A 20199-nucleotide genomic window follows, 5' to 3' on the forward strand; every position below is an offset into this window, starting at 1 on the left:
GTTCACACCAGACTCTTCAGGGTTTCAGGTTCAGCGTCACACCAAAGCAAGTGAAACGTAGACTAATCTGCAGTTAACGTCGGACCTATAAGCAATACAGCCGGAATACAGAAGCCTGATAGAATTGGCGGGTTGACTCTCATAAGAAACTTCCTAAGCACAGCAAAAGTCAAGATTTCAAGAGCTTGGCTGTATCCTAAGCCACGGGGCATACAACAGGTGAAATGCTATAAAGGAAATCATACAAGCCCCACTCTGACCCCACAGCAAGATTAGGCAAAGCAAAGGCATGGCACCCTGATACGCGGTGAAGAAGTCACTAGAGACAAACTTGAGCTACTGCTCATGTGACCCACTCTTCTTACCTGAGGAATCCGACTGGTCTAGTGAGGCTGAAGACTCACAGGACGGAATCTCACAGTACTCCCACCTCGTCAGGCTGTCCGTGGTATAGCACCAGGGGGCAGTTTCTCCATCCGGGTTCCGGCAGTAGTTCTCTTCCAGATTTCTAGAAAGGAAGTACGAGTTTCGCTCTTCAGAGCCTTTGAGTGAGCAAGGTGTGCACATGCTTGTTAGAGGGAGTACTGTTTATATCTAATACACCGGAATTGTGCGTGCTGAACGATTGACAGGTACCAGGAGGGAATCTTAAACTGGGCTTAGACATCACACGCCATGACCAGTCATTTGGCCTAGAAGAAGCAATGGCTAAAATATATTTCTTGGGCTGGAGAGATGGCTTAGAGGTTAAGGGCACTGGCTACTCTTCCAAAGATCCTGAGTTCAATTCCCAGCAACCACATGGTAGCTCACTACCATCTGTAATGCAATCTGATGTCCTCTTTTGACATGAGGGGTGCATGGAGATAGAACACTCATATACATAAAATAAATAAATCTTTAATACATATGCATATATATACATGCTTTCATTGACTTCATATGATAGAATAAAATAAGTCTAGTTCTGGGTTGGGCACTGCATTGTATGCTGGAACAATGAGGATTTTCCCCACTCTGCCCTCAGTCTCAAACTTATTAACTCTAAAGTAAAACCCTAGAGTTTGCATTTCTGAGAAAGACTGTAGCAGGTAAAACACTGCTCAATGTCTCTTTCCGTGCATGTGACCTAACCGGTCTTCATTCTCGATTTTTTTTTTTATGCTACAGCCAAGGTGAAGTCAATGGGTTCCAGGACTCATGGCGACAGGGGTGGGGAAGGAAACGGAAGGGACATACTTGCAGGGGAAATTTTCTGGCGTCCTGTTGTGCCTATGAGGGGTTTGCTCACTCCAGCGCTGACAGGTTTTCCCGGACACGGTGACAGACACGGTCCCTCTGTAATTTTCGCCTCTTCCCTTCAGACATTGATAGGTTGGGCCAGGTGGGGGCGGGGATGTGGCTTGAATAGGGGAAAGAATTGATCACGAATGGTTTTCCATTAAGAATGCACCAACAGATGTTTTGAAAGGATGAAGACAGGGTCTCTCTGCTACACCGTCTCTCATTCCTCTTGGGATTTTACATGTGGGGACAGCTTAGTACTTTCAGTTTGATAGACTATGTGTCTACAGGGCCATTTCATCAGGAACTTCTCTAAAGATGAACCCTGGGGCCAGATGCTTCTGTCTCTAGTGTTTTGTGTCACTTCATCAAGCATGGCAAGAATCAGTGTAAGTCCTCCCCCACCTCAAATCCTTACGTATGTATGCCTTTGATCCAGGCCCTTTGAGAAAAATACATGATCACTAGGTAAGCACAACTGACCACTACCCATCTCCCATAAAGGCACACAGCTAAGAAAGAACCCGTGGGAAAAGGTGAATGTCTTAGATATGTATGCACCTACCAACAGAGCTTCAAAATACAGAAGGCAAGCAGTTACACCCTAAGGGAAATAGAGTAATCTACAGTTAAAGCTGGATATGTAACCACTCACCTCTCAATAGCCAGTAAAATAAAAACGCGGGGAAAAAAAACCCCACTAACCAAATATCTTAAGAAAAAAGTATGCGGACTGGAGAGATGGTTCAGAGGTTAAGAGCACTTCCAGAGGTCCTGAGTTCAAATCCCAGCAACTATATGGTGTGGCTCACAACCACTTATAATCAGATCTGGTGCCCTCTTCTGGCCTGCTGTATACATAATAAATAAATAAATCTTTAAACAGGAAAAAAAGAAAAAAGAAAAGAAAAAAAAAGCATGCATCTAGAAATTAAGACTTTGTGGGGGGCATTATTTTAAGAAGGAGACAGCCTAAGGAATCTCTGCTTTTCATTGACGGCAGAGCAAAGGTGGCAGGCTGTCCTTGTATATCTTTTCTAGCATTTGCTCATGGCCTGGCTACCCTTCGAGACTCTCTGTTCCACTTACCAAGAAGGGGCAGTGTGAAATAGCTTTCCCCATGTCTCACTTTTAAGAGCTCTATTTCTCATGAGCACCCCCAAGTTAGACAGCTGAAACAGCAGGGTCTGTGTTGACAGCTCAGCAATTAGGAGAGGAAAAAAAAAAAAACCCTCTGTCTGGGGATGAAGTTCATGCTGTCAGGCTCCGGGAAGACTGGAACGGCAGAGCTGCCCCCCCCCCCCAGAAATCTGCATTTGAGCATGCTTGTGGAGAAGGACTCTCTGACCCCACTAATGCCACATGGTCCCTTTGTCTCTAGTTTGCCTCTGACTCTTTCTTCCTGGCTCATGTGGTTCTGCAGTCACCTTGGATTTGAGAAGTGACTGGAGGGACGGACAAACAGCTTCATGTATGTGCATGTGTGCACGTGTTCATGTGGTGGCCAGAGGACGACCTCAACTGTCATTTCCTAGACACGTTTACTTTCTCTTTTTGAGACAGGGTCTTTTACTTGGAGGTTACCAAGTGGGCTAGGCTGGCTAGGCAGCAAGACCTAAGTAGAGATCCACTTGTTACCACCTGCCTTGGCCTGCCTCCACCTCCCCACTGACACCACCATGCTCAGTTGGCGTTTGTTTGTTTGTTTCCTTTAAAAAAAAAAAATGTGTGTTCTGAAGGTTGAACTCAGACTTTATGGGGCAAGCACTTAATCTACGCAAATATCTCCTTGGCCTCTGGGTTATGACAAAAGGGTTCACACAAGAAACACTGAATCTTCAAGACAAATCACCACCATGCTAGGGCAGTTACCCATAATGGAGAGCTTACATCACAGGTGAACAGTCAGCTCCTAGAAAGCAGACTGTTCCCCTTAAGATGATGATGATGACGACAACAGCGATGGTGGTGGTGGTGGTAGTGGTGGTGGTGACCACGCCAACCACAATAACTTCCCCAGCGAAGCAGAGCTGATATAATACAGTGGCCTACCTATAACCAAGACCTCCTACTCCATCAGCTATATGAATCGCAAGCCCTTTTTTTTTGTTTCTCCCTTTCTAGAAAGTCCCAGAGCTCCTGTCCACCCCTTAAGGATGAGCTTGGCAAGGCTGGAGAGATGGTTCAGCCATTAAGAACACTGACTGCTCTTCTGAAGGTCCCAAGTTCAAATCCCTGCATCCACATGGTGACTCACAACCATCGGTAACGAGTTCTGATGCCCTCTTGAGTGTTTGAAGACAGCCACAGTATCCTTACATATAACAATAAATAAATCTTTTTAAAAAGCATTAAAAAAAGGAAAGGATGAGCTTGGCATCACTGAGCCCCTTTATGAGGCCGCATGGATTATATCATGCTCTGCCTTTCCCCACTCCTGCATCTTTAATGGACAGCAAGTGGGGGTGGAGTCCAGACGGTTGGGGCTCCTGGAGCTGCGGCCTTGCCTTTAAACTGATGATATTCACAAACAGTAGAAATCTTGGGGATTGAGGGAATCACTTAACTGGATAGCCTTACCAGATACCTAAAGAGCTAATAACGTGGATGAAAGGGGTCGGGAACATCCGGCAGACCTGTGGGGACGACTCTTTAGGGCCTCAGCTGCCAACAACACTCCAAAAAGGGGGAGGCAGGGGTGAGTGGGGGGGTGGGGGGGTGGGAGGGTGGGGAGGGTGGGAGTGGTTTCCAAAGCATCGGGTATGGACTGAACTTACTACAGCGGGGGATATCACAGTATTCCCAGCGTTTGTTGGGGTCCGTGGTGAAACACCAGGGTCGCGGCTCCCCATCAGGGTTGCGGCAGTAATTCATCTTCAGGTTCTTGCTCGGAAACCTGGGAGGACAAGAAGGATTTTATTTTTCACCCCTGTTTTCTTTCATTTTTTTTTTCATTTGCTGTGAAAACATACCAATAATTTAGGAATAAAAATATCATATAATTCACCATGTACTTCTTTTTACTTTTCTAATTTTTTCATTGTTCTCTCTTTTTAAGATTTATTTATTGTTATACGTAGGTACACATCAGACACATCAGAAGAGGGCATCAGATCTCTGAAGAGGGTTACAGATGGTTGTGAGCCACCATGTAGTTGCTGGGATTTGAACTCAGGACCTTCAGAAGAACAGTCAGTGCTCTTATCCTCTGAGCCACCTCTCCAGCCCCTATAGCTCTCTTGTATATTACATCCCTACCAGTTTTACATCCTGACCAGTTTCTCCTTCCTCCCCTCTCCCAGTCTCTTCCCCTCACCTCCTTTCTTCCCCAGATCTACCCAGCTCTGCCTCCCTTTAGAAAAGAACAGGCCACCCAGGGACACTGAAAAGCTTCTGCAAAGCAAAAGACACTGTCAGTAGGATAAAGTAGCAGCCCAGAGAATGGGAAAAGATTTTTACCAACTCTACCTCTGACAGAGAACTAATATCCACAATAAAGAAAGAATTCAAGAAACTAGACATCAACAAACTAAATAATTCAATTACAAAAAAGGAGTTACAGATCTAAACAGAATCTCAAATGGCAGAGAAACACTTTAAGAAATGTTCAACATTCTTAGCTATCAGGGAAATGCAAATCAAAACGGCTTCGAGATTTCGTCACACCTATCAGAATGGCTCAGATCAAAAACACAAGTGACAGCTCATGCTGTTGAAAATGGATTTTTAAATAGCAATAAACATTCATGCAGACTCATGAGAATCTTTAAGAATGAGTGACCACTTAGCATCTGCAATTAGAATTAGTCCTCTGCTGGAAACCCAGGAAGAAAGATAGGCTCAGTCTTCCAAGGACCACATTTCTAGTGATTCCCATGTGCAAGACTTACAGAAGAGGATGTGAAACTATCTAAGCACCCAGAATAATGAAGCAAGCAAACTTTAGTTATCCAGATACAAATAATAGTAATCTTCAAAGAACAAAGTACTCAATATTTTCAAACAGTGACATGGTGCGGGCAGGAAATTGATGCCTGGTCCTACTGGTCTACCAGGCTCCTACCCCACTACCAGAAAGCTTAGAGAATCCAAGATTGGGAGCTATGTTCCTTCAAGTACCTTGACAGAGAGCCCTCCTTGGCAGGGACCCTGGGGGTTAACTGGGCAATTGTCTCTGTGCCTGGTTCCTCTCTGAGACTGGATGCTTAGGGCAAAGAGAAAGCTAGCAGTGGTCTATTGCCTGTCTTCTAGTTTCTACAGTTGGCATGTCCTAGTCATACTTTGAGGCTATTATGCTTGCCTTTGAAAGGCAGTGACGGGAGCCATGCTTTAAGATCTTTGGAATGAAAGATGCAAAACTCAGCGACGCCATTGACCACAGGGGCAGCTGTGGTTTAGCCACACTACTAAGAATCTTAGTAGCCCTGTTATGACCCTAGGGTCATCACAGAAAGAGAAGTAAGAACATGACATCTGTGGGGAGATGTTTTCCTGTGAAAAATATGACCTTGAACCCTCACAAGGTCTTTCTCTGAAAACCATCATTGCCTTCTGGTTCTGTTCTTAAACTCATAATTATCTTTGAGAACATGGTAGAAGTTGTGAATGACTCAGTGTAAATACACATAAAATATGGAGGATCTGTAAGATGCTTGATAACCTATAGATCACAGTTAGAACATCTTATAACTGGTATAAAAAGAAGGGAGTCAAGGAAACATACACAAGCCAAGTGTGTTACTCAGTTTTACCAGAAATACAAGTTGGCTGTGGATTTGGTTATAACTCGAATTCTATTCATAAGGGTTGAATGCTGCCTTCCTAGAAAGTACCCGTGATGCCTCTGGACCATGTGATGAGTAACAAGAACATATACTTTATATACATCCTAGCAGAGAAGATGCCCGCCTTGAAAGTCAAAGCACCCAGCCTTCAGTTCCTCAGACTTTTCTACCTGCTTCAAGAGGAGCGCATATCTAAAAAGCCTCAGGCTTAGTGCAGGACCTTACTTGGCAGGGATGTATCCGTGAGCATGTGGGCTCTGAGAATCCCAGGCCTGGCAGTCAAGTCCAGACATGGTCTTGGAGATCTTGCCCTCATACTTTTCTCCACTGCAGAACATGCATTCCTCTGGCCAGCGTGGGAAGAGAAGGGGGGGAGAAAGAGAAACTGACATGAAGCACGGTGGGACATAGACCAGAGCCCCTCTAGAGAGGACCCCTGGGTTTCCTGCCACCCATTAACCCCTGACTCCCCATAATCACTCGGCAGTAAAGACTTGGAATGTTCTGATGGGTCGGGGTCCCTTTCTTTCTTTCTTTCTTTCTTTCTTTCTTTCTTTCTTTCTTTCTTCCTTTCTTTCTTTCTTTCTTTCTTTCTTTTTCAACACAGGGTTTCTCTGTATAGCCCTGGCTGTCCTGGAACTCACTCTGTAGACCAGGCTGGCCTCGAACTCAGAAATCTGCCTGCCTCTGCCTCCCAGAGTGCTGGGATTAAAGGTGTGTGCCAGCACCGCCTGGCTCCCATTCTTTTTCTGAGACAATGTATTTGGGCTTTTTGAGTCTGTGCAACCTTAACTATGGTGGTCAGAAACTCTGACACCTGACCTCAGACTGGGAGGCCACCCACGGGGAGGGCACATGCTCTCAGAAGCCTGTACATTCTCCATTTTAAATTTTGCATATGATTTTTTTAATTCGACGAGCCTATTCTGATCACTTGACGATTGTATATGGGGACCACTGGGACCTGCTGCTGGGTTTGTGGTTTGGCCCCAGTGACCCTGCAGCCATTGGAGGCTGCCACTCAACCTCAAACAACCAAACTTCTGTTTGCATATTGCTGAGAAACATGACTGATTGGGGGGGGGGGATGTATGTGGGGGAAGGATGTTGTATTTCTTTTCTTTTTGCTGTCTAATTTATTTAAAAACTAAGACTTTGGTTTGGAGTCATTAAAGTCTCGTGTGGACGAGAAATAACACACAACTGAAATTCTTATGGTATCATTAAAAAAAAAAAAGCAGCTGTGAAGTTGATATAAAAAGCATGTGTTCATCTCGCAATGGTGGTACATTAATCCCAGCACTTGAGAGGCAGAGGCAGGCAGATTTCTGAGTTTGAGGCCAGCCTGGTCTATAGAGTGAGTTCCAGGACAGCCAGGGCTACATGGAGAAACCCTGTCTCAAAAAACAAAAAGAAAATGAAACAAACAAACAAAAAGAAAACAAACAGAAAAAAAGCATCTATTCATGGGATGTAAAGACCAAATAACCTGTGAGCATGCATATCCAAACACAGGCATACAGGCGTTCCTCTGTTCACATAGATAAAGTGATAAGTAAGGAACTGGCCCCTCAAATATGCCTGCATTGCCTCATAAGCAACACCTGGCCTTTTTCTCTTGCTCTAATAAACATACCTACAGGAAATGGGGGTGTTTTCCCAGCCTGGTGCTTTCATGCCTTTTTAGCATTTACCTTTGAGGTTCTTTGTGAAGCTGATGGGCCCATTAGAAGAAGAAGGCATGCCAAGCCACACAAACTGGTGTGCTATTTAACTTCACACTCAACAGAATCGCCCACATGAAATCATTCCTCCTGCGTGCTTGAATTCCTCTGGTTTCGTGGCTTTAATTTAGCTATTTAATAGCAACCCTCTTTGGAGTTTTACACTGTGTGGGGGTTTTTAACCAAAGAAATTTGCATCCAAGTTTTGGGATCTGGCTATCCATGTGCACATGTTGAAATAGCATTTTAATAAAGATAGTTCAGGTCAGACCTGGGACTCGTTCACAAGAGCAAGCCCATTACTTCATTTTGTGGTGTACAACACAAATCTTTCTTTTTTTTAATGATGACTCTGGGAAATGGCTGTATAGCATATGCCAGGTGACAAGGAGACAGGAGGAGGTTTTCTAGAGCCGCCCCTACCTTCGCATTCAGGGATGTCGCAGTAGTCGAATCTCTTGTCTGGGTCTGTTGTATAGCACCAGGGCCCTTCTTCATCATTGTCTGGGTTCCTACAGTAGTTCTCCTCTAGTCCCTCATTGGGGTGTGTACTGGGGGAGAATCTGCGGGATGGAAAAGGAACGTGGTGACAGCATCATAAAGAACAGTGCATTAGCAAGGTCGGAAGCACTATGCTGCACACTGAGGGTTCTGCTCTCTCCTGAATGTGTTTTAGCTGCTGGCCATAGCTTCTTTATCTATGGATGGGGAGTTTGGGTCAAACAGCTCATTTTACCACCATCACCTTTTGGGCAGCTAAGTCTTGGGTCTAGCCAAAGCACCCGTACTGAGCAGGCAGGGGGAACACCAGGGCCTCAGAAGCCAGTGATCCTCCACACCCATCCACAGCACTGACTGCTTTCCTGTCTGTGTGACCTCTGCCCCTGGCGTGCTGCTGAAACCTCCTACATCCTGTCAACTTTCCCTTAATGAAAAGAAAATGCATCAAGAAGGGGTGAGCACCCCATGTTACCGATGGCAGAGAAACAGACAAAAGCAGGGCTTGACTAATCCAGCCAGCAGCAGGTGAAGACTCAGTCTATTGTGTAATTGCAGAGACCAGTTGGGTCTTTGAAACGCAGCCTAGGTGATCAGGGTTGGGGAAAGCTGAGCTCATATTCTGCTCTAGAGATGAGTTACTGTGCAGATAAGATATGCATATAAGATAAGACATGCGAGAACTTGCAGTCTGAAAAAGCAAGCTTGATTTCTGACTCTTCCGATTCCCAGTTTTTGGAAGTTCAGCTGGCTTGTGAAAGAGGCTGCCCTGGGCCTACAGTCCCTGGAGTCACCACAGGGAACTTAATGCCATCTAATGCTACTCTGTTGGGGGGGGGACACAAACAGAATGACCCTGAAATAATACGCAAGCCTGCCAATGTTTCTTTTTGTTTTTCCTGCTTTATATATCATACAAACTCAAACTTGACATTTAACTGAAACGCACCCATCTCTAAACAGGCATCGTTTCCTGATACTTGGTCTCTGTTATTGTTGGTGTGATCGTCAACATGACATGAACTAGACTCACCTGAGAAAAGAGTCTTGATGAGAAAAATCTCTGGGGACCCGCGTGCAGGCCTGTGAGGGTATTGTCTTATTACATTAATATATGTGGGAAGATCCAGCCCACTGTGGGCATCGCCATTCCCTACGTAGGAGACTCTGGAGCGTATAGGTACAGAGAAGGAGCTGAGCACCAGGAAGCATGCATGCATTTATTTCTCTGTCCTTGACTGTAGCTCTGGTGTCGCTGACAGGACCAAGCTATCTATTGCTGCTCTAACTTTTCCATGATGATAGACTATCATTTGTAATTGTCATCTAAAGTAAATTCCCTTTCTCCCCAAGTTACTTTTTTTGTTGTTGTTGGTGGTGGTTTTGGATTTGGTTCTTTCAAGACGGGGTTTCTCTGTATAGCCCTGGCTGTTCTGGAACTCACTCTGTAGACCAGGCTGACCTTGAACTCAGAAATCCGCCTGCCTCTGTCTCCCAGAGTGCTGGGATTACAGGCATGTGCCACCATCACCTGGCTTAGTTACTTTTTTGCTACAATATATTTTATCACAGCAATAGAATGAAAACTAGGACAGCCTAAAATTCGGTTGAATGGTTCTTTTGATGTGCCTCCTTTTGTGTCTTAGGACTTCTTGGATAATATATAACAAGATTAATAGAAACCAACCATTTTTCTCCTTCTGTGTTGGGACTCTTCAGCTTCTCAGAATCCACATCAGAGGGTTCTCTCTGCTCACACTAACAGGCAGGTTTGATTTGGAAGCAATGTAATTGTTGTGAATACACTCATGAACACCAGCATGAAGTAGCAGGCCTTACTTGGGTACGTGGGGGGACGTGGCACTCCACTTTTGACAGGCGACACCGCTCTTTGTCCTGGACATGGTTCCCCTGTAGCCTTTGCCGCTGCCAGTCTTACATTCGGACAGATACACTGCAAGAGACCCACCCCAGGGGTTCAAAGTCCAGCAAACAACCGCTGGAAGATGGCGTGCCAGGCACAGTCCCAGTACAGGAAAGAGCTCCAGCCAAGTCCTGCCTTCCTGCTCTCTGAAAGGCAGGCCCCGTGAAGGACAGCTGCAAACACTGTTTGGCGTTGACCCTGTGATAGTTTAGACTGTTGCCGAGACACACCTAGAATCTTCTGGAAGGGATGCTGATAGAAGAATCGTCTAGATCAGCTTGGCCTGTGGGAAGATTTCTTAATTGAGTTAAGTGAGAGGGAAAGACAGCACCATTCCATGGGCCTGTCTCCGAGCTCTCTGAGGGTGACGTGAGCTGGCTGAGCACAGGCTGTGGGCAAGCAAGGTGGAGCATTTTATATCTCTGTTCCTGACTAGGTGTGTGATGCCGCTAGCTGCTCTAGTTCCTGCCCTGACCTCTCCTCAGTGATGGACTCTGACCTAGAATTCATTGTGAGCCCAAATAATCCTTTGGCCTCCCTAACTTGATTCCATTTTATTACAGCATCAGAATGAAACTAGAACAGATGTGTTTATTCCAAAGTTGTTTCCTCAGGTCCTCTGTGCCTAATCCATGCCTGGGGCTGGACCACAGGAGAACACAAAACAGGCACAGGCCCATTTCCCTGGAGAATAAATCTCAGTGGAGTCAGGACAGTGATGAAAGGAATTAAGAGAAGCAGTTTGTGACGGGATGACACCACAGTGTCACAAATCAGAGGCATAGTGGTGAGACAGACAGACAGACAGAAGGGAGATGTCCAGACAGAGAGAGCAGGCTATTCAGAGGCTCATGAGAGTCCATCCAATCCAAGTGTTTCTTTTTTATACAGTTCTCAATATACAAAGTATATTGAAATGAGGGCAATCAAAGTGTTTACGACAAATATCCCCAACCAGCCTCCACGTGCCAAATCACTAGCAGTCCAATGGGCTCCATCCTATCTCAGAAACACAACTGGGTGCCCACTGAGGTTTACAAGCAGTGTGCCCCTAAGTGGGAGGTCCCCAGTGTACACCCACTTTTGTCCTCACCATGTAGTAGTAAAGTGTCCCAGGCACCATTTGTATTAATGCCTAATTATTCCATTTGGTGATGCTTTGTAATAAGCAAAGCTAAGGCAGGAATGTGGAAACAGCAGTGTGCTCGCTGCTCACGTGTTTTTGGATTGAGTTGAATATCTTTCTGGTCCTTGGCTTGGGACGGGGTTTCACTGAGTAGCATTGGATAGCGTGGGGCTCTCCATGTAGACCGGGCAGACCCTGAACTCACAAACATCCACCTGCTTTTGCCTCCTAAGTGCTGAGATTAAATGTGTGTGCCACCATGACCAGCCAGATGAAGATATGTTTTGATGTGTATTTGTGTTGTATATGTAGATGTAGATGTAAAGCAGATGTAATATATATGTAACGTAAATGTATATACGTATATGTATAATGTACATGTATAATGTGTATGTATATATGTTGTATGTTACTTGTTATTTTGGGGGGTGCACATGTATTTATGAGTATACCTGGAGGCCAGAACTTGATAACCAGTATCTTGATCACTCCCTACCAGGGTCTCTGAGTGTGGTCGAAGTTAGACTGGTAGCCAATGAGCTTTAGATATTTACCAGTCTCTGCTCCTAGCCAGCAACAGGGTCACGGCCACTGTCAACATTTTAGTTCAACAAGTTCTGGAGATCTGAACTCAGATCTCCCTAGGCTTGAGATTCAGAAATTTTCCAGACCAAGCCATCCCCTAAGCCCCAAGCTGGATACTTTCAAGAGCTGAATTATTTTTAAATAGCCTCGAGCGATCCAATGCGGACAACACACTCACATAACAGACTGCATGAGCTTAGGGGTCAGGGGAGGCTGGTCATAAAGATCTTAAGGCATTGCAGAGTTAGTGTGCTGCCAAGACTGCCAAGACTGTCAAGACTGTCAAGATGAGGAGACTGATGTCGGAAAGGATACACTGGTGCCCGGCGCGGGGAGTCCCCAGTGGGGCCCCAGATTCCAAGGGAAAGGTATCCGCTCCACATCACAAGCCAGCTTGGGTTATCAATAAAAGCACACAATAGTGTTTCCAGTGCATTTGTGCTGGTAAGATTCCCTGCGAAGGCCTAGTTTTTAGTTCTTCGACCCCCCCCCCCAGGAAGTATCTCTAACAAACACCAGCAAACCAACAGCCTCACAACACCATAGACAAAAGGTCCACTACAAAAGGATTCCTTGAGATGCTTCGTACCAGGAGTGGTACCTCCACACTCGCATCAAAAATAGAAATGTGTAGTACACAGACAAAGAGGGGGCCAGGGTCAGGGGAAACTTCCGAAAAATGGCTCTCTGCATATCAAGGTCACTATACCTTATAACCGTGTATTCTATTTTTAAAATAGATGAAAGAGAAAATCTTAAGTTTCCCAACACAGAGAAATTATATATATTTGAGGAGATGTTATTGCAACCATTCTGATGAATGGTTACATGCGTTATAAAACACGCATATGTATGTGGCTTGCATTATTACAATGTACCCTATAAATATAAAAAATTAAATAATGGATTTTTTTTTATAGACAAGTGATTGCCTTGTAGCTCAGGCTGGCCTCAAAATTCCATTCTTCTGCCTCAGCCTCCCAAGTATTAAGATTACTGGCTGGATTTTATTCTGACTATAACGGGGATGGTTTTACGCTAGGAAGGTCTATTTCTTAGCAGTCACATGTACAGCTACAACCAAGGTACCTGTGACTGCAGAGGGCCCAGCCAGCCAAGATGGTGGCTTGGTTCTAAGGGTGGCAGTGGAGATAGTGCCATGCAGGGTGCATAATGTCACCTGATGCTGGTGGCTCCTAGCAAAATCCTGGCTGATAAATCAGCATCCAGTCCAGATTCACAGTAGAGAAACCAGGACCAAACATTGACCGGCTTTTGACTTTTCTCCCCTCTTGTTTGTTTGTACCCAGCCTGGTGTATATAACCTTTTGATCCACTGAAAACAAGCAAAACCAGCCTTCAAACTTCAGACTTCAGCCTTGCAACTCAGCCTTCAGGTTGCTCCTGGTTAATGATTGACAGGTGTTGTATTTAAATGTTAGCAATTCGTCAAAAGAATCCCACTCCATCCCCTTTTCTATAAAAACCTAAGCAATGGCAGACAAGCCTTTGTATCCTATGTTTCCTATTATTTAGGAGCTAAATGCTTCATATTAAAGTTAGATTTGCTTGACATTTGAATCTCAAGACTTAAAGATACATGGAAGCAAGGAAGGAGATACCAAGGATACCTCCCCTTAAGTCTAGGAAGGGGGACCGATTGGGGACATTACAACCTAAAGGAACAGGTTCACCATTTTGGTTTTGTGTGAGACATTATTAAGAGCACAAGGAGTCAGACATTTCTCATATTCTCCAGCACTCCGAGACAAAATATTTAGAGAGCTAAACTGTCTCTATCAATGCTCCTATTGAACTACCCAACCAGTCACAGAGTATAGAAGAGGCTTTTAAAATTTCATAAATAATCATGCACACTTAATAATACTTAGGACCGCCTAAAAGACACTCCTTTAGGGTCCAGGCCACCCTAGACCATAAAGCCTGGGATTTCTGGCCTTGTTATAAAGGAAGCTGGAAAAGAAATCACAACTTTTACTTAATGCGTCTTCAAAATTTAAAGTGAGGAAAATATAGCCCTTGAACGAAAAAGACATGGGAAATTAAACAGAAGTAAGAAGTTTTGTTTTTATCTAAATGTTATCGGGGATTGAACATATTGGTGTCTATTGTGCCTGGGGTTAGTTCAAAAATGGGAACCCAGGGGCATGGTCACCTATAAAGTAAAAGCCAGCATTGTAAAGAATATTTAGGCTCCTTTTCTCCCCTTCCAAGCAAAACCAAGTCTCTTCGTTCTCAGGCCACAGAGAGACATGATTGTGTACATCTTGTTCCTGTGAAGGAACAGACTCACATTGACACTGGCCAAACGGCCAATCCTGACTTAACTCAGACCCCAGTGTCTCTGTGCTACTCTCTGGTTTCATAAATTGAGGATATCAAAGAGGAAAGGGGGAGGGATGGGGGGGGGGGCACGGACGGACCTCTCTTTTCGAATAAGATGACATCTCTCATCCGGATGATGGAGGAGGTCTTGCTGTTCTCCGCCATGACCACGCATTGCTGCTCTTTGCTGTGGTACTGGAATGCCCTGCAGGAGAGGGAGAAGATGCTAATGAATGCATCTCTTGCTCCATCCTGGAACTGCGCATGGTTGCCTCTGGTCAGTTTTGTCACAGTGGCTATGCAAGATAGTCCTGCGGTTAATTAAGCATGTCAGCTTGACGGCCGTCACACTCTTCCTAAACTTTCACTCTCCCTTGCCAACTGTGATGTCTCCTCACTCCCTTTTTCCTTATCTCTCCTCTGTAAGTCCTCCCTTCTTTTCTTCCCTCCCTTCTTTTACAGGCAGAGTACCCAGAGGGCCTGATACTTTTGTATAGCCCAGGCTAGCCTCAAATCCTCAATCCTCCTGTCTCAGCCTCCATAGTACTAGAATTATAAGAAGGTGCCACTGTGCCTGACTGCCTCTTTCCCAAGTGACAGGCAAGGGCTGGAGGAATGGCTCAGCGGTTAAAAGCACTGACTGCTCTTCCAGAGTTCAATTCCCAGCAACCACATGGTGGCTCACAACTATCTGTAATGGGGTCCCAATGCACTCTTCTGGGGTGTCTGAAGACAGCTACAGTGCATGCACCCAAGTGACAGGCATTCATTTTGTGCTGGGGAGAAGGTGCTCTCTGTGTGTTGAGCTCTTTCTGAGATGCTCTGCCTATTGGACCTCCAGACTTCTGTAATTTCCCCGCCCAGTCCTTATCTCTGTGCTCTGCCCCGCCCCTCTCACCTCTCCTGTAGCTTGTTTCTAGCCACATTCAGGATATTGCCTGCTTTCTACCGTAACCATGCTGAGAGGGTGCTACAGCCTTCAGGAGCTGATGGAGTTAAGGACTAAGTTCTTAAAAGGGTGGCTCAGTCATCCCGGCAGTGAGAACTCATTCCTGTGGGTCTGAGCTGTGTACAGCCAGCTTTATAAACATAACATGGCTGCTCCCGCCCTCTGTGCGGCACCTGCCTGTTTTTCCTTCTATTTTCCTGCTTTGTCCCAGCTCGATAAGGCCAGGAGGCTATAGCTGCCCGGCCTTAGACTTCAGCTTCCAGAACCACGCATTTGACAAACTTCTTTCTTTTATAAATTGCCGAGTGCTGGGTGGTGGTGGCGCACACCTGTAATCCCAGCACTTGGGAGGCAGAGGCAGGCGGATTTCTGAGTTTGAGGCCAGCCTGGTCTACAGAGTGAGTTCCAGGACAGCCAGGGCTACACAGAGAAACCCTGTCTCAAAAAAAAAAATCAAATAATAACAATAATAATAATAATACATTGCCAAGTCTTAGCAATTCTGGTGTAGCCACAGAAAACAGCCTAAACTTCCAACTTCTCTTCCCCAACATGACCCTGAGATGGAGGCTCAGCTCAGGCGTTCTGTGCCAGGGGCAGCCATCTTTCCGGCCAGGTGTCCCTGTAGGCTTGTGATCCTATCACAGGCCAGCTCTGGCCCTCTCTCCCTTCCTGAAGTGCCTCACAATAGCTGCTGTCTCATTCTTTTACATGATTGTTGGTTCCTTTGACTACTGTGGAAGCACAATATTCTGGTGGACAGACACCAGAAGGTGTAGGTGTGATTCTTTGCTCCTCAAGGCTAGGGAATGTCTTCTGTTTCCTTCGTGTGGTCTGTAGTAAGTAGTTACTGCTGATGTCTGCAGCTGTAACTCACAACAAGAATTGCTAATGTTCCCGCCCCACCCCACATATGCACGAGTGTGCATGAGCGTGTGTGTGTGTGTGTGTGTGTGTGTGTGTGTGTGTGTGTGTAGGGCAGATGTGAGCCTCAGGTGTCTTCCTCAGTTTCTCTCCATTGTGTTTTTTTTATACAGGGTCTCTCACTGAACCTGGAGAACTCTCCTATTGGCTGGATTGGGTAGCCAATGAGATGCAGGATCCGCTTGTTTCTGCCTCTATAGCGCTCAGACAATAGTCACTTTGTGTTGCTTTCACATTTGTGCTGGGAATCAAACCCAGGTCCTTGTGTTTGCGATGCAAGCATCTTACAAACAGAGCCATACTTCTCGCCCCTTTTCAGAGTTTTTTTTTAAGGGAGCACTAATAAACCTTATTAAGACCTTGTTATCATCTCAGATATCATCCTCAGATATCGTAAGCAAACTCCAGCCCTATAAACTATCTATACCTCAATTTTTTAAATTTCCATTTTAATTTAACTTTGATTTTTAAAATTATTATCGGTGTGTGGATGTATGGTATGTACAGGCACATACGTACCACTGCATGTGTGTGGAGGTCAGAGGTCAACTTTGCGGTTCTCTTTCCACTTCATGTGGGCTCTAAAGATGGAACTCTGGTCCTTAGGGTTACAGCAGCAAAGACTTTTAATCACTGTGCCACCTCTCCAGCCCTCCCCTTTTCCTCTTGAGTTCCATTTTTGTTAATAAATGGATAGACAAATTTATTGTCCTCGAAAGAATGGAGCCTCGGGCGGCCAGAGTGCTCCCTGAGACCACGGCGCCGATGATACCTGCAGATGAAGTCTGTTTCCCCTTCACATTTTGCTGAACAGTCCTCTATGCTTCTTGCCGAGAGCTGCTTCTTGGTGAGACTAAACAGTGAAGCCCCTTGTGTGCTGACGTAGCCATCCAGCGAGTCCCCTTGTCCTGAAAGAAAAGTGGAAAACTGAGGCGATTGGAAGACGACATTGTTCATTATCATGGCTGTGGTGTGTGTGAGTGTGGGTGTGTGTGTGTGTGTGTACAAGTACATGCATGTGCATATCTCATGGCTTTTAACTTTGCTTTTTTTCCCAGCCAAATGACATTAGCTGTTATTTTTGTGGCCGAATGCATTACATTAAAAAATAAAAATAAAAATAAAAATAAAAATAAAAATAAAAGGAATCCTTACTTAGATAAGCAGTTCCAGTAGGTTGTAAAAGATTGGCAGATTAATAACTGAGGCCCATGCAGCCACCACTCTATTACCACATAAGTACAAAACTTTAAAGAGTAAATTATACCGCTCGCTACTGTGTGCCCTGTGATAAGCCAGTGAGGCCCCAGCAACGGCAACTGGATTTTCATCTGCTCTTCCGGGTGAGAGAGTGGTGTGGGAAGACTGTTGATTGACTACCAGTGATGTGTGCTTTACAATGACACGCGACTTTTTTTTTTCTTGATGCTGAAAGTATCTGGCATTTCCGAGGAAGTTATTAAAATGTAGAGTCTGGTACAAATACTGGCTTCACTTTGTTGTTGTTATTGTTGTTGTTGTTGTTGTTGTTGTTGAGACAACGTCTTTATATGTAGCCCTACCTGGCCTGACACTCAAGCAATCCTCCTGATTCAGCTTCCCAATGAAGTGAGATGCGATCTGAGATTGGTAGCTTTCCCTCTTGTCCCTATAGACTGTAGTCCCAGCTGCCAGGTGTCCCCTGGGCTAAGGTGCTTCAGTGCTGGTTTAAGCTTAGACAACGCTGTCCCAAGCCTGAGCCCCCACCACTACTCTTTTCTATAAATACTCATGATTTCCAAAGGGGTGAGAATACAAAAGGGTTAAGGAACATAGCCAAGTCTCCATGGAATTGGGCAACGTGTGGCGGCCTTGACCTCTAGAGGGGAAGCAAATGCATGCAGCAAGTTAACAAGTGACCAGGGTCAGAAGCAGGAAAGCTTGAGAAGACAGTTGGTAAATACAGATTTGTCTTCGAAAGTCTACCCTCTCCCTCTCTGGTGACTCCATCTGTCCTCAGTGCCCCCAAATGGAAGGCCAAGTAAAGAGTGGAAAGGCAGCTGCTGTCTTTTATTTCAGCAGAGGGCTTGGTATATGGGCGTAAGAGACTATGGAGACATGGAAGAGTTTAGGTTTGCATTCTATTCCAATTCAAACTGTCACCTTGAGAAGACCCACGCTCTGGGAATCTGTCGAGCCGGATGTGATTTGGAAGACACACGGTCACTCTGCACAGTGTGTCTAGACAGAGTTGGGTCAACCTGTGCAAAGAGGTCTCAGGGAGTGTGCCAAGGAAGGTCTCGGATGATGATGGAGGGGAAAGCGCCCCCCCACCCCGGTTTGGATGGACCACCAGCTTTGTGTTATATTTAATGGTGAACAGCGGCTGAGATCCACCCAAGGACCTGCCATCCCAAAGACATGTCCCCAGGAGGGACTGAATCTTTTCTTTTGCATTTGAAATTTTTCTCCAAGTCTTTATCTTTTCTATTTACCTCCAGGACTCTTCCAGAAAGTAAGGTTTAATACAGTATACTGATAGGAGACTTTAAATGAATTTTCTAGAAGGAAAAGTATTTCTCTGTTACAGACTAAATATAGATGTGTATTACTATCAAAGCAAAGAGACTTTTTTCATCACTATGGTATCTGTGTGTGTGTGTGGTGTATGTTTATGTATGTGTGTGCTGTGTATATACGTGTGCATGTCTGTCTGTGTGTACTTGAGTGTGTAAAATTAAGTCTCTGCTGACCTTGATGGGTAACACTTTTATCCTAGCACTCAGGGAGCAGAAATAGGCCTCTAAAAGTTTAAAGCTAGCCTGGTCTACATAGCAAGTTTCAGACTGGCCAAGACTACATAATATGACTTTGTCTCAAAAAAAAAAAAATCAGTAGTTTGTACACAGCTGTGGAAGAAGGTTTTTTATCCCCTCCCAGGCCATCTCTATACAATAGGAAAATGGAAGTCAAGCCATTTCTTCAGATAATGACAATAAGTACTTTGACAAAGACCTTATAAAGAAATCCCCCCTTGTCAATTGGCAGAGATATGTTGGTCCTACTGCAGAGAAGTTGGTTCTAACATTTCAATGTAACCCTTAAGCTTATAATGGCCCCAATGCTAGTCTCTAGGGGCTGAGGTAGGATATTTTCACACACACACACACACACGCACACACACACACACACACACACAATGTGTCTAACAACCCTGACCTCTGAATAGGTATTTGTTTAATTACTGCATATATTTGTCTCTTTAAAATGGACCCATGCGACTCACAGAAGCCTTCCTTCAACCAAACAGAAAATCCCAACAGGAACAGGACAGCACAACAATAGCTTCTACTCAATCACACTGAAAACAAGGTAGACCAACTAACCCCACTAACTACCACGTCTAGGAACTGAACCCAGGACCTCAAATATGCTAGCCAAGTGCTCTACCACTGAGCCACATGCCCCTCTAACTTCCTTTAGAGTCTTTAGTCATACCCCTTAAAATCCTCCATCGTTTAGATTTACAAAGCCACTGGTGGCTTGCTCTGCCTGCTCATCCCTACACAAACAGTATTCATGGGGAAAGCGAATTTATATGTCCAACTCCTCAGTCTGAGACTTTGAATTGAAAGCCGTAAACTAATAACTCATTTAAATGAATTGTCCAAAAAAGGCATAGAGGATCTATTTTGAATAGATGGGTAGAAATTTTAAAAAGCTGAACGAAAACTGCTCATCAAACCTTACCTGGTTTCAGAAACAAGAGAAACAGAAGGATTAATTCCTTATGGTCCATGTTGGGACTGGCCAACGGCACCTGGACAACTGTGTCCCAGTCCCAGGTGTTGACTTAAAGAGGGGGGGGGCAAAGGCATCCACAAGCAAGGTAGTCCAATGAGGTTAATTATTCTCTGGGGGCCCCGCCACCGTACGCAGAAGGAGCAAACATTACCTCGAACAGGGAGCTTACAAAATGTTTGAGCAGAGCCTGCAGTAGATGCGGGAAGTGATGGCAATGGCCTTCCCCTCTGGACCCCTCCACACTATTACACTCCCTCCTCTCTCCCCCTCCC

At 45.1% G+C, this 20199-nt stretch overlaps 1 protein-coding gene across 1 annotated transcript in view; it reads right to left on the bottom strand.

Annotated features, from left to right (window-relative positions):
- Positions 1-19922, bottom strand: part of Plg (plasminogen) — a 41514-nt gene extending 21592 nt beyond the window's left edge. The window contains exons 1-9 of the mRNA XM_052169732.1: positions 19874-19922; positions 16917-17052; positions 14370-14476; positions 10130-10244; positions 8216-8355; positions 6294-6414; positions 4062-4180; positions 1240-1402; positions 366-508 (exon numbers count right to left, since the gene is read on the bottom strand). Coding sequence (XP_052025692.1) covers positions 366-508; positions 1240-1402; positions 4062-4180; positions 6294-6414; positions 8216-8355; positions 10130-10244; positions 14370-14476; positions 16917-17052; positions 19874-19922 — 1093 coding nt within the window. The remainder of the gene's footprint in view (positions 1-365; positions 509-1239; positions 1403-4061; positions 4181-6293; positions 6415-8215; positions 8356-10129; positions 10245-14369; positions 14477-16916; positions 17053-19873) is intronic.
- Positions 19923-20199: the final 277 nt, after the last annotated feature.

The sequence above is a fragment of the Apodemus sylvaticus genome, chromosome 23 (assembly GCF_947179515.1).
Source record: "Apodemus sylvaticus chromosome 23, mApoSyl1.1, whole genome shotgun sequence".
NCBI classification, from domain to species: Eukaryota; Metazoa; Chordata; class Mammalia; order Rodentia; family Muridae; genus Apodemus; species Apodemus sylvaticus.